We start from the raw sequence: 15,558 nt of genomic DNA, 5'->3' as shown, positions 1-15,558 counted from the left end.
GACCTTTGTACTCAGGGGTGAACTCCTTCATTTCGGGAGGGAGGGACTCGTAGAAGCGCTGCTCCCGGGAGATGAGGGGCTTGCACACAGTGTGGTCGTCGTAGCGCATCATGCTGCTGTGTCCGCCCACCTGGTGGATGAAGGGCTCCAGGAGGACTCCCCGGTCTCCGGCCCGACTTGCGTTCTTGCCATACTGCCCCACTTCCATGGTTTGACAAACACACATTGCGTTGGGGGCCAGTTGCACACTGAGGCCAGAGGATGTAGCACATGAGCCACGAAGGAGAGCTACGCAGAAGGTCCTGGCAGGCTGAAAACCAACGGTCAGAATCTGCTCAGCTTATTCTTCTCTCCTAACAGGGAAGAGAGGAAAAGAGAAAATCAAAACACCCGGCAAGCTCCAGTTTCTCTGGAGTTCACAGAATATCCACTCCTGAGGAAGAACAGGGGTGTGTCTTGCTCCCTGCTATGTGTTCCCCAGAAGGACAACTGTCAGATACCCGGGAGTGAGCTGGGCTGAGCTCTGCTGAATGGTGCAATGTTGGTCGCCTCCACCCATCTTTTATACCATTCTGTCTGGATTTCTCACAACATCCAGTACTGTTAAGAGTCTTTCCCCGGCTCAAAGAAAGGGTTTTACCTCCAAAATCAGGTCACATGAGATTCCCAACTTTTCTGCTTTAAGGTGTCAAGGATCTGGCAGGGAAAGCCCTTCCCTCCTGAATTGTAGAAGCATAAAAAGATTTTGTTTTCCCCCAAAGGAATTCAGACTTCATATTTCTTCTACTTTAAATCTATAGCCATCAACTTATGATCATGCCAAGCACCACAGAGCTTCCCTTCCTGTTTGATTCTACACAAACAGCGGGACACGGAAAAGCTCTTTGCACTTAAATAACCTCCTTTTAATATAAGTTTTCCCTCAAGAAAGTTACTATAGTGCAACACTTAATAATGAATATATCTTTTAAATTAGGAATGTAGTAGGTAGGCAGGTGGCGGAGCGAAGGACAGCAAGTTTGGGATGAACAGAGGCAACCTATTATATACAGGATGGATAAACAACCTCTTACTGTGCAGCACAGGGAACTGTATACTCAATCCCCTGTGATAAACCATAATGGAAAAGAAAATGAAAAGTAGCACGTATAACTGAGTCACTTGGCTGTACAAAAGAAATTAACATGGTACTGTAAATCAATTATACTTCAATAACATTTTTAAAACTTAAAAAGGAACATAGTAGGCAAGACAACATCTGAAAGATCAAGACTAAAGGAAAAATATTTACAGAGCAGAAATACGGCTTTACCTGTAAGAGATAAACTATTAGTTTTTCTGAACCTCCTAATTACGGGCAAAATGAGCTATGCTATGCTGTGCTTAGTCGCTAGTCGTGTCTGACTCTTTGCGACCCCATGGACCATAGCCCGCCAGACTCCTCTGTCCATTGGGATTCTGCCAGCAAGACACTAAGGTGGGTTGCCAAGCCCTCCTCCGGGGGATCTTCCTAACCAGGGATCGAAGCCAGGTCTCCTGCATTGGAGGTGAATTCTTTCCTTTCTGAGCTACCAGGGAAGCAAAATCAGCTATATAATAACACTACTGCAAAATGTAAAATTTTCTTTACTCCAAAGCTGTCCAGGAAACTATGTGCTATCAACACCATTCCCACTCCCCTAAACGGATCAGCATCCCTTTAAAGGTATTCATTTTAAGTTCTCCTTCTTCGGGATATGGCTCAGACACCATTCTCTTCGTACAAGAGTTTGATCACACCTCTGCGTCCCCTGTGGCATCCTGTGCCAAGTCTACAGCAGCAATACGTTCACTGTCCTGTCATCTCTGTCATCTGTCACCACAGCCAAACCATTCTCTTATTAACTCCATCTCGGGTTTGAGGCAGTTCCTGGCACAGAGCAGCGCTCACCAAAAGAAAGAAAAGCTTGTTACAATGAATTAAATAATCCGAGGAAGACGACCACAGTGAGTAAAAGCACAACTATATGAAAACAAAACATGAGAGGAGTGGCAGTGCTCAGGACACGAATCAACTGCAGAAGGCTTTCCTCAGGGTTCCTGGAGGCGCCCCCGTGGCAGGAGACTTCAGGTAGCAATGCCAAGTGCTTCCTGCCCTGCCTCCTCCCCTTCACGCTGGGATGGCCTCTGATCACAGATGGGATACCAGGAAGGTGCTATGCTGTCTAGCCTGCGTCAGTGGGTATCTGGTTTAGGAGAGGGGGTCAACAGTGCCAAGTGCCCCAGAGGAGTCAGGCATTAGAGCCATTCCCCTGGACTCTGAGTTCAACATTCTGCAGTCTTTTTGGGGATCCTCTGCAGCCTCCACAGGACTGAAAGGCAGAATTCTGTCCGATCTCCAGTCAGATCTGGCCTTCTGATATTGTTTCCACAGGATGTCTACATAAAGTCATGGTACTGTTTCTGGGTCTGAAATACTTTCTGGGAAATAAACATGTAAAACATACCATGTTTCTATAGCTCTGTTTTGGTATTTCTTTTTAAATAACCTGGGAACCTGAACAAGTGGACATACCTACTGGTCTACAAGGCGCAGAGCCTTGTAATGACTTACAAGTAAGAGACTTCAATTTTCCTTGTGAAGACATGCCTGCTGCCAACTCTGTGGGGTATGCCGATGGAGGTGAAGGGCTTGGGCTTGCCTCGCCTACCGCACAGTCCTGAAAGTTCTAGCAAAAGCTCTGACTCGTTCTGATAAACAACCAGAGGCTGTTCTTGACATCTGGGGTCCACCAAGGCCCACTGAAAAACCTGTGGGCTGAGAGCTATGGATGACGGAGTCTAGCTCCGCTACTCCTTTCCTAACAGAGTCCCAATGTTGTTCACATACACTGAACAACACCGTTCACGTGTTCTTCACGTTGTTCCTTGAGCCAAACTTCAAGGGAACATGAAACGCCATTCAAGCTCAGCGAGAATCCTGAACATTACTTCATTTCTTATGAATTGACTTAGGAAAAAGCATGTGACTCTTTTTCCCAATGAGATGAGGGGAAATTGGCCAGAGGTTCTCTGGGAACTTATCCTGCTCTTCACACACGAGAAGGGCACCTCCTCTTCCTCAGGTTATTATTCCGATATCTGGATGTGACATCTGAGACTACTGCAGCTACCCCATGACTCTCAAACATCCCTGCCTAGGACAAGGCCAACACGCCGAGCACACAGACCAGGAAGAAGAAATCAGGGCTCCTGAAACTGTCACTGAAGTACTGGATATCCTGTTATATAGCAAAAATAAGTTTCCCTTTATTCTTCAAGCCAGTCGTATTAAGGTACTCTGTCACTTGTAATCAAAACCATCATAAATGAAAGGACAGAAATAGTTGCATCAAAATCCCAAAGTCTCCAGTTAATACACTTTGCACATAAAGTGGTCACTAACTGTTTTCTGATGACAGCAAGGAGACTTTCAACAAATGATGAACAAGCTCTCTCACTAATGACAAAGGGCATAGTCTCCATAAGCCTCAAAATGACAAATGTGATTCTCTCATCTTTCCAGTGTCCCTGAAGGCAGAGTATCGGAATTCTGTCTGGTCCACAGGGCTGGTACCAAGATACTAAACAAGAGTCTGACCAACAGAAAACTCATTCTCTCACATGTAGAAATGAACCTGTCCAAATGTTCAAATAATTAGCTTAGAACGATTCTACCTTGCTTCAACAGGAGGCAGATCATAAAAGAGATGTATACTCTTGCCACTTCAGGACCTTACTGATCATTTTTTAACAAATGGATCTAAACGCAATGTAGTCAATAAACTGTACTTTCCAGAGTGTAGTTACTTCTCGAAGATTTCCCAGACTGTCCTCTGCAGATACACTGACCTCACTTCAACTAGTTTATGCCATTCAAGATGTCAACGGCTTCTGGAGTCTTTTCTAGATTTAAGAAACTCCCAGCATGAAGAAAAACTTGTGAGTTCTTTAAAAAGCTACAAACTGTCAAAAATATCACATAACAGAAATCATGAGGGACAATGGTTTCATTCCCATGGGTTGCACTAGAAACAAACAAAAAACTCTCTACCAGGACGTTTTTTGTTTTGTAAACAAAACTGCCAAAGGTTTCCCCTGGAGAAAACTTTGTATTAATAAATAGTGCTCTTTTCCCTATGTGGCATTTTAGAAATCGTGGCCAAGTTTCAGTTTTCTGTAGAGATCTGCTCTCATGTAAATGTGTTTCCAAGTTACCAGTCTTGTCTGCTTTCCAGGTAACATTCAACAAGGCTTTTCCCTGGAAAGGTGAAATCCCTACAGATACAGACCTCTATGCTGGCAAGGGTTGGCTTCCTGGAAAGCAATGAAGGATTGTGCGTAAGCGTTACAAAATAGTCACTTTTCCCCTCCTATTTTCCTGCCCACCCAGCACAGCATGCAGAACCTTAGTTTCCCAACTAGGGATGGAATCCATGCTCCCTACAGTGGAAACACGGTGTCTTAACTGAACTGCCAGGGAAGACCCACAAAATAGCGACTTCAATTCCACTACTCACGCAGACCCAGGACCCACAGGCATGGAGGAACTTGAGGGGCAGAAAGCTGGGGCAGAAAGCTGGAATTTATTAAAAGCATCTCCAGGACTCGAAGAGGCTCCCACACGTTCCCCAGTCATCCCTGTGGCCCTTTGCTATGACTGACAAACACGCAGAGTGAAAAGCAATGGCAGTTAGGATTGAATTCCTATAGCCTAATTCTTTTGACAGTAACATCTGAAGTGGCATTCACCCAGATTCAGAGTTGAAAGGAAACGTACTATTTTCTTTCCTCTCTATACCTTTTTTCCTTGGCATAAACAGGGCATTTCTCATTTTGGAGACATTAAGGACTATGAAAAGAAAGTAACTACAAGGAAGAACATTCTCTGGGTTTTGAGAAGGATCCTAAGGAAATTGTCTTAATCTGTTTTGGCTGCTGTAGCAGAGTATCACAGACTGAATGACTTACAAACAACAGAAATTTCTTAGTTCCAGAGGATGGTAAATTCGACATCAACGCAATGGCAAATTTGATGTTTGGTGAGTCACTGTGTCCTCATATGGTGGAAGGGGTGAAAGGGCTCTCTGGGGCCTCTTTTATAAGGGCACTAATCCCATTCATAAGGGCTCCATCCTCATGACCTAATCACCCCAAAGGTTCCCCTTCCAAAAACCTACACACTGGATATTAGGTGTCAACATATGAATCTGGAAAACAAACATTCGGTCTAGAGCAGGAATCATGATCAGAGTTTTAAGCTCTGCTACCACAGTATCTATTCTTTGTCTGATTAGACTTCACCATTTCTGCCGTGACTTGGTAGAATATTTTGGCGAGGAAATCTTGTTTTTGTGAAAAGGAGACTGTTATTTTCTATGAAAATAGTTTGTAACTTTCTGGGTATTAGCATGAAAACTATTTTACTTTAAAATGTTTAAAAATAAGAAAATTCCCTCTGTGGAAACATGATACATTTCTGTATTTAGTAGTAAAGCTCCTTTTTGTTGAACACAATCTTAAATAATGAAAATTGATTAACAATATTCTCTAATATTATGCATTAGAGTAGACAAGACCACTTGTGCTGATTACCGTGTCATTTTCACTGGGCTGTTTGAACTGTGGTCTGAATCAGGCTCTAGGGGAGGCAGGAAAAGCATTAGCACCAAGTTCGGCTTCGGTTTGCCAAAACAGATTCTTTGGAAAATGCTAAGTTTGGGGCTTGGCAAAATCATGTGGTGATTAAAATTACATGAATCCTACCCTCTAAAATACCAGATGCAGTTTTAGTCCTTTTTTGTCTTATCATAAAAAGATTGTCTGTGCCCTAATGAAAGGACCACTGGTTTGGTTTGCAGGGTTTTCAGTAACAGCTGCATCTTCTTCAACACTGTCACCAGCCGCACGAGCAGAGCAAAGGTCTAACACTTGAGGATGAGAAGCAGCAGGTATTCTTCACAAATGTGGATGCTGCAAAGAGGGGCTTAAGTAGCAGCGATGTCCTCCAAATATCCTGGTGATGGATGTTCAGACAGGAAACAGTTTGTGTGGGTCAGTTCTTTTAGATCCCTGGCAGTTTATATTAAAATGGTTAAAATTCTGTCAGCTTATGAATGGACTGCTTCCCCAGGGCTCCATGCTCTGCCTATGAGTTTGTGCACCACCAGCTACATAGTCTCTGTTTGTCCTTCATTTTCTTTAGAAAGCTCTGGTTCCACATTTTACTGCATAAAATGGGAAGGAGGCTATTTTTTAAAAGAACCTGCTCAGATTCTCAAGTTGAATTTTTTTTTCACTGGTGAACAGCAACACATGGAAATAAATCTGCCCTGTAAAGACATTAGTTAACATTAGTTAGACTGACCTTCTGGTTATAGTAACTAACTTCTTGAACATATAATTGAACTCTGACATGAATTATGTCTCTATTCAAATAAAATAAAGTTTCTCATATTGCTTAAATTAGTATTTTCCTTTTTCAAAGCAAAGCTGTTGTGAGGTGAAATGATTATAAGGTGTTGTTATGGCTTATAAATTAATAATTGGGATACTTAATTTTATAAAAAAAATTAAAATCTGTGAATTGTGGTATATTCATACAGTGGAATACTACAGAGAAATGAAAAAGAACCAACTACTGCCAAACACAGCATAGAAGAATCTCACAGGTGTGATGTAGCAAGAAAGAGTCTAGATACAAAAGAGGCCATGTGCTGTGATTCTATACATACATGAAATTCAAAATGATAATGAAAATCTCAACAGTGGTTTCTCTGGGAAAATACTGAGAAGGAGCATGAAGGTAGAGGTGACAAAGCTGAGCACTGTACATATGCACTCAGCTGTGTGCCTAGATTTTCAAACTTTACTCTAAGTCAGAACTTAAAAGGGAATAAAGAACAAGAAGAGTAGTCCTCTACACCAGCAGAATACACTAGAAAATGCAAACTATTTAAATATATTCCATTTACAACAGCAACCAAAACTATATAAAGTACCTATAAATCTTTAAAAAGTATTACAGATCAATAATAAAACTTTACTGAAGGACCTAAAAGAAGACATAAATACACCATATTCATGGAGTGTGGGGCTCAATAGTGAAATGCAATGCAATTTCAACACAAATTCTAAGAGGGTTTTTTGACAAACCTGACAATCTGACTTTATATTCACATGGAGGAGTGATGTCGCTAGACAGCAATGTCAAAAAGTAATGAAAGATCTGCCCTCCCCACTAGCAAAGCTCCTTATGAAATTATAGCAGTTAAGACAGAGTGTGGTATTTTGCAAAGAGAGGCAAAAAATCTTAGGCTCAGACATGAGAGTGGATGTGTGTAACTGAAGTAGCATTTAAACACCCATTTAATCAACTGAAAAAGATGATATAATCTCATAAGAGGCTACACACAGATAAAATTCTGTCCTTACCTCCAACTATACTCCAAAGTAAATTCCCAACATACAAATGTCCAAAATAAAACTTGAAATTAGAAAAAAATTTAAATGCCTTTTGACAATAGATTAGGTAAGATTCCATAAGACATAAAACACACAATCTACAACAGGAAACACTGATGAATAAGACCACATTAAAAAAAATGTTAATTGTAACAGCTTTTATTGAAGTATAATTTACAAACCATAAAATTCACTTAAGTGTACAATACAATGATTGTTAGTAAATTTACAGAGTTGTACAACAATCCCCACAACCTAATTTTATAGTATTTCTATCACTCCAAAAGACCCCTCATACCCACTCACAATCGCCCCATTCCTACCACCAGCCACAATAAAATTATTCTTTTTTGTATAAGAGAATCATAAGTAAAGATAAAAGTCAGACAAAGAACAGGTATTTGCAATATTGATAATTATCAAGAAAATCAGTTAATAATATATGGAGAATTCCTATAAGTGGAGGAAAATAAGAAGATGGAAAAAAGATGAGGCTCAGTGGTTAATAAACACGTGATTAAATGCCCCTCTTCACAAATACTAGAGAAATGCGAACTTAAACAGGAAATGATTTCAATTCTATAAGACTGGAAAAAATAAAAAGTATAAACATCCCAAGCACTGGCCAGCCAGGTAGAAATGGCTTCTCTCTTATGATGATGATGGCAACACAAAACCAAAGTTGTGTGCATTCCACAACCCAGCACACACCCAAGAGAGCAAGTTCAAAACGCTCACCGCACCACTGCTGTAACAGAAAAATGGGCAATGACCCAAAGGTCCACCAGCGGAAGAATGGAAAAATGAATGAGTGTATTTATAAACTGTACAGTCCCGAATTAATAATCCACATGTGTCAACATGAATACATTTCAAAACAAATTGGAAAAAGCATGTTTGGAAATATTTCTAGTATGTCATCATTGTAAATTTTTAATACATAAAACACTATACATGAATTTATGGACACATATATGTATTAACAAGAACAATGATGTGGAATGGAAGAATGTGCATCAACTTTACAGGAGGAAAGGAAAGGAGGAAACTGGTTATCTAGGAAGAAAAGGGAACTTCAGCTCTTTTAATAATTTTTAATTTCTTTTGTAAAAAGTCTGAAACAAATATGGTGAAATGTTAACATTTTCTAATCTCTGTGCCCAGCACACTAGTATCATTCTCTGAACTTGTGTATCTTTAAATAAAACAAAAAGCCTTCACAGCGTTAGAAGCCTGATGTTAATACATAGTAAATGACAGAAGAACGTGCTAGCAGTGGTTCCAAAGTAGGGTATGAATACCTGGAACTGGGTGAAGTGAAAGTTGCTTAGTCGTGTCCAACTCTTTGCAACCCCCATGGACTACAGAGTCCATGGAATTCTCTAAGCCAGAATATTGGAGTGGGTAGCCTTTCCCTTCTCCAGGGGATCTTCCCAACCCAGGGATCAAACTCAGGTAATCCCACATTCCAGGTGGATTCTTTACCAGCTGAGCCACAAGTGAAGTCCAAGAATACTGGAATGGGTAGCCTATCCCTTCTCCAGGGGATCTTCCAGACCCAGAAATCGAACCGGGGTCTCCTGCATCACAGGCAGATTCTTTACTGACTGAACTATGAGGAAAGCCCTAATTGGATAGAAAACATTAGAACTGCTTGATCTGTCTTCCTCACTTGGCCGTCAAGCACCACTCTCCTCATTCTCCTGGTACTCAATCTACTTTGCTGGTTCTTTCTCTTCTTCCCACACTTTTAACGCTGGAGGCCTCGGGGCTCAGTCTTTGGTCCTCCTTTGTTTAGCTACACTCTCAGTTCAGTCGTCTTTCTGGAACACCAAATTCATATGACTGACTATTTGATCTAGGAAGTTTAAATTTAACATTGCCAAGACAGAACTCATCTCCCCAAAGCCCCCCAAACCTCTCCAACCTGCTTACCCATCCCAGCTCCATCTTTACAGCTGCTCTCACAAAAATCCTGACAGTCATTCTTGATTCCTCTTTCTCTTAGACCCCAGCGCAGTAGGCTATCATGTAACCCTACTGAGTCTACCTTCAGATCATGTCCAGATCCAGCTACTTACCATCTCCAGTGCTACCACCTGGTATGATCACCAACATCTCCCCTCTCCTCACTGGTGTTCCAGCTTCCATCATGGCCCTCCTGCAGCCTGTTCTCAACACAGCAGCTAGGGGCTCTGTTAAACTGAGAGAGCATGTGACTTCTCTGTTCAAGACCCTGCAATGGCTCCTGTCTCACCCAAGGCCTTGCCATAACCTTCAAGTTCTGCATTCCTCCCCACCCCCATTTTCCCTCTAATCTGATTCCTATCCTTTTCCCCTTTGCTTATTACCTCACTCTAAGCCACACTGGCTAGACACACAGGGAGATTCCTACTCTGGGGTCTCTGCACTAGCCATTCCTTCTGTCTGGACCATTCCTCCCCCAGATATCCAAGTGGCTAACTCCCTCACCTCCTTTGCTCAAATCTCTCTCCATGTTTCCCCTAACCTCCCTAAGTGTAAACTACAAACCCATCTGGATGTTCCATCTTCCTTACTCTGCTCTTTTTCTTTTTTCAAGGCATGTTCTATGTTTTATTTATTGATAATGTCCATAGTTTATTATTTTTATTATAACGATGTCAGATCCATGAAGGAAAGCTTATTTTTTCACTATATATTATTCAACATGTCCAGCATGTGGTAGCGACACAATAAAAAGAGATGTATACACATGATGTATATAACAGATATGTACAGCAGTAAAAGTACACGACATATGAAACATGTTCATGACAGGACAAGATTTTTCTCTCTCTTTTTTTGTTTACTATTAGGATTGTTAAGTCAAAAAAGTTTACAGATTTCTAACCTAGGGCTACCAAAACCAGAACAAAGAGTTAACTTGGCTTTACAGAGAAGAAAGTATGATAACCAAAGGACAGAATTCCAAACCAAAGAAAGAGAACGTAAAATTCTGTTTTGACTCTAAAAAGAGTTGATACATGAAAAAAGAGGTTTAAATGTACCTGGATAAAAATGGCAATTAACAGAAACTAAACAAGATATGTAGGAAAAAAGAAGATAGCCTATGAGGAAGATGATAAGATCATTTTTATTACTAATACAAAAGAGAAACAAGGGGCGAAAATCAGACAAATATACAGAAAATCTCAATTATAAAGAATAAACCATCTCAAAGAATTTAAACTAAATTTAGGAGATATAACTAGTTTTGTTTGGTTTAATTCAACAACAAAGCAAGCCTAGAAAGTGGCAATGAATAAAAGCCCTGGCAAAGACAAAGAAATTCCAATCAGATATGGTGGAGAATAAGGTCCAAACTATTTTAAGAACTAGGAGGGCACTGTCTTCACAGAAAGAGAAAGACAATACCTGGTCACCAAGTTTGTCAGCTGGGCGGGCACAGACACTCCAAAATGCAGATCAGCAGAGTGCACTCTAAGGAGCTGGTTTAGAGTTGGTAATTTTGTGGCTAATGTATTTTTACAGCCTCAGACTAATCACCTGAGTTTGGTATGCAATCTTTTTGTAAAAAGAAGTATCCTTGGTACCTTCAAACTGCACAGGTATATTTGTAAATTTCCTCATATTTTCATTAAAACTGGTTTAGAAATCCAACATTTCTACTTCTAAAACTAAATATACTCAAGCACTAAAAGTATAATGCCAAAATATCATGATCTTAAAACAAAGCATATGAAATCTATTTAGTCTTTTAAAAGTCTATAAAAAGTAATTTAAACTTGGTAATGCAAGAATGCTAAGTAAAATTTTGGCAATATTTCAATAATTTATCTTTGGTTTGTTTTTTACTCTCCAAGGGAAAAAGAGCAAAATTACTCAACTGAAAAGAACACAATGGACAGATATAGTCACTCTCACAGAAAAGAACAACATATAAAGCTCTAGTTGCATAGCTCTGGACTTTATGAAAAGTCATTTCTAACTGTTTCAGAGATAAAAAGCTGATGCGGACTCTAAGAGGAAAAGATACTCTCAAATACTTTCAAATTCAAGGACAAAAAACACTACAGCTGAAAACTAACATGAAAGCATATTTGTTCTCTAAAGTATATAATCAAGGGAAACTAATGTTTTCTTAAATTCAAGTCAATTCTTGCTTTTATTAATACACATGGGACTGCAGGTGGCTTCCCACATGGCTCAGTCGGTAAAGAATCCATCCACCTGCAATGCAGGAGATGCAGGCAGACGCGAGTTCAAACCCCGGGTCGGGAAGATCCCCTGGAGGGGGGCATGGCAACCCATTCTAGTATTCTTGCCTGGAGAATCCCATGGACAGAGAAGCCTGGTGAGCTACAGTCCACATGGTCGCAAAGAGTCAGACACGACTAAAGTGACCGAGCACGCACACGAGACTGTAGGTGCTGGTAAGATTAGTTATACTTATGAGGGTAAAAAAAAACAGTCCTTCCTTCGCACCCCAAGAACTGTTTCAGGAAGATGCTCACAAACCTCACCTCTGAGGAAGACGGAAACATAGAGAACATTCTTGAGGTAAGTACAGCTGCCAACCTGATTGCCCTTCCAATCTACCAGGGACTGGGACATCCCTCACCTAGAAACCAGAAATATGTGCAAAGACCTAGAGCAATCTGGGAGGTCTGAAATAAGGGGAAGGGGAAAAGAGGCTTAAAGGGATCCATTTTGTTTATCCTCAGAAAAGAGGTTGCTTAGACATCTGGGTCCTATCCAGAAGCAAGGGACCCAGTGGCACCCTTCTGAGGATACCAGGCTGAGAGTAAACAGGGTGAGTTCCACTTTATACACATGCACACACGTATATATACACATATACACATACAAATACTTGTGCTTAGTCATGCAGTCATGTCTGATTCTTGGTGATCCCATGGACTGTAGCCTGCCAGGCTTCTCTTGTCTATGGGATTTCCCAGGCAAGAACACTGGACTGGTTGCCATTCCCTTCTCCAAGGGGTCTTCCCAAGCCAGGGACTGAACCCGAGTCGCCTGTGTCTCCTGTATTGGCAGGTTCTTTACCACTGAGTCATCATAACAAATTCTTTCTTTTGCTTTTGTTTCTTCATTTTGTTTTGTTTTCTTGGGCCGTGTCATGTGGCGTAAGAGATCTTAATTCCCCGACCAGGGATAGAACTCATGCCCTCTGCAGTGAAAGTGCAGTTTTAACCACTGGACTGCCAGGCAAGTCCCCCCAAAGCCAAATTATTTAAATGTTCTAGTTTTTCATCTGGGCAGTTGTTTAGGTATATACAGGTGTAAAAATCATCAAATTTTGTGCACTTTATCAGTATTTTATACTTCAGTAGGAGTTACTTTAAAAGGAAACAAAAATTTAACAGGGAAAAACCAATCATTTGAGGAGAAAAAAATCTGTGCTTAAACTAACACTGGAAGGCAGAGCTTATCTATCCTGAAAAGGCACAAATGACGCTCCTGCTGTGCTGCCTAAACACTGCTCTCAGTTTCCTCACATATAAAGTGAATGTACTGCTACTGGTCTCGTGGGTCTATTAAAAAAGAAATTCCTTCTCTTTTATCCACTTAGTTATTCAAAAAAAAAAAAAAGGAAAAAAAACCATGAAGACCAGGGACTATAGATTCCAATCAAATGAGGAATATTACATACTGGTTCTCTCTTTGAACAAACTATAAAAAATACAGTAAACTAAAAATAAAAGATACTTCAAAATTTTACTAAAAGGCTCTCTTAAAGAAGCAGTATTTCAAGAGTAATTTTCTCGCTTCAGCCAACTCCCACATGAAAGTTTCACTCATCTTAAATACCCACCTTACCTTCCATCCAGAAAATAGCTTTTTAGCAATTCCATAAGAATCAGTGTTATTCTTTAGGAGATTTGAGACGCTTTAAAAGAGGATGCTGATAATCAAGTTCTTGGCTGTAAAGAAGTAGTCATTGAACACTGGCACAAGAAGTCAATGAAACAGAATTCAATCTGCCCAACATAGGTATGAATATACAGTGTAGAAATGACCTCAATGGGATGGGGTGTTAGGGATGAATACTCATCACTGCTCACTGCTCCCAGAAATTAAAATCTAGAACACTTAGCTAGGACCCTCTGGTTGGTACTAGTTTTCAAATAGCACCCATGGAAGATCATCAGACAAAGAAGAGTCAAGCTTTTTTTAAAAAAAGAAAAAAGTTGCATATGAATTAAAATTAATTCACATGTGTAAGTTTTTTTGTTTTTTTTTTTTTTAGGTAGCAAAATAGCAGCCACATGACCAATGGTCTAAAGAGGCAGTACCAATTGTGACTGAGCTTGGTTACTTACAAAGGCGCAAATCACCATGGCCAGGCTCCACAGAGAGATGCAGGATGAACCCTGTGGATGACCAAGAAGCCTCCTAACCTGAATCAATTAACAGAAACCCAGGATCATGACAAGTAAATGAAGCTCTTAAAGCAAACAGACCCCCTCAATCTAGAAGCTAGTGTCTACTTGTAATAGTTCCTAATTATTCCAACTTCCCACTTCAACAGAATGCCCGTTCGTTTCTGACTTAGCATGGGTATATCTGGAAATCTGGCAAAAAAACAGAAAATGAGACTTCGAGCTGAGAACTACAAGGAGGAGCAATAACAAAACTGGGCCCAGAGTCCATAGAACTGTTCAACTTTCTCCTAAACAGTGTCCGTGTGATGTAGTCTGGGGGTCAGGGAAATTCTACTCGTGGATATTTACCACAGAGAAATGAAAATATGTACACACACAGACTTGTATGAGAACATTTATTACATCTTTACTCATAAGAGCCAAAAACTAGAAACCACCCAAATGCCTAGCAGCAAAAAATACAGCCATAAAAAGGAATACTACTCAGCAATAAAAAAGGAAGACACCAAAACAGATGAATCTCAGAAACATCATACTAAGCAAAAGAAACTAGATACGAAAGAAAATATAACCAATTCCCAGTTCTCACAGTAGTTATGTTCTATAAAGTCACTGCAAACAAAAAAAAAGTTAGTGAATACTGAGCTGCTGCTCCTAGAGGAAACAGAGTTAAGTTTCTCTGAGCCTCTGGTCACAGCACTTTCACCAATCAATTTTTAATCTTCCAGAGCTACACACATATAAGATATAACCTTGTATGTATATTACTGTTTAAAGACACTTTATTAAATACATAGTTGACTCGTTAACACTGAACTCTCAGCCAACTGCACTATAACTCAGATCTGAACAAATCTTATCTATTATCTAACACATGTATTTTGTTCATAAGGCACTTTACATCCTTCTTATACTTAAGATTAGACAGGACTCCAGCATTGGTTACTTGGGAGCCATTTTAACCAGCAAAATTATCCATGAAAAACACAAAAATATGAAAAATCATGCCATAAATAGATCATGAAAAGAACACCTGTTTAGAGAGCGAGTCTCCCCCGCTTTTCAAAATTCACTTCACACCACTGTGTTTTTACGAAAGATGGACGTTAGCACCGCTTTCACTAGCCAGAACAGATCCAAAGAGCGTTTTCACTTTTAGGGAAAGGCAGCAAGTGAAAACAGCATTCAGTATTTGTTTTGCAGGGAGTCATTACAGAGGCAGAGTGCACCCAGAGCAGCGAGAGTGGCACTGCCAAGCTCCTTTCCCAGGAACTACACGCAGCATCTCAAGCTGCTACAGCTCTGAACTGTCTGTGAGCATCTGTGCGCTATCTTGATTTACACTGTACGTCCGTTAGCAAGATGAGTCCTAAGGTAATTGCTTTTTCACTTTATGTCATTTTGGCTCACAAAAGGTTTCACAGGAGCACTCTACATTCATCTGAAAGCACTCTACTTTCACCTGAAACCAAGGCAAATCTGACCTACAGCTGAAACGAGGCAGCACAGTGGCACCTTGCTCCCCTTCAGCTTCCTTATTTATTGCCAGCTAGCCCCTGATGTAAATACATCATTTACCAACCCAGAAGTTTATAATACAGTGTTGACTGCAACAAGGTACTAATTAGGGTGTCCTGCATGATCTCATTTTTGTAAAACTTACAAAAAATCACTTGAAGAAATATGGTCA

General features: G+C 40.4%; 1 protein-coding gene across 3 annotated transcripts in view; it reads right to left on the bottom strand.

Moving 5' to 3' along the window:
• Positions 1 to 15,558, bottom strand: part of IP6K1 (inositol hexakisphosphate kinase 1) — a 37,418-nt gene that overhangs the window by 17,158 nt on the left and 4,702 nt on the right. For 2 of the 3 annotated variants that reach the window (XM_019984275.2, XM_070776721.1), the window contains exon 2: positions 131 to 353. In XM_019984275.2, the coding sequence (XP_019839834.2) occupies positions 131 to 272 (142 nt within the window). In that variant the 5' untranslated portion in view covers positions 273 to 353. Of the gene's footprint in view, positions 1 to 3; positions 354 to 15,558 lie in introns of all 3 variants that reach the window. The other variant, XM_019984273.2, reaches the window with a different exon arrangement.

The sequence above is a fragment of the Bos indicus genome, chromosome 22, assembly GCF_029378745.1.
Source record: "Bos indicus isolate NIAB-ARS_2022 breed Sahiwal x Tharparkar chromosome 22, NIAB-ARS_B.indTharparkar_mat_pri_1.0, whole genome shotgun sequence".
Taxonomy (NCBI): Eukaryota; Metazoa; Chordata; class Mammalia; order Artiodactyla; family Bovidae; genus Bos; species Bos indicus.
The sequence above is the reverse complement of the archived record's forward strand: the minus strand, read 5'-3'. Positions and strand labels throughout refer to the sequence as shown.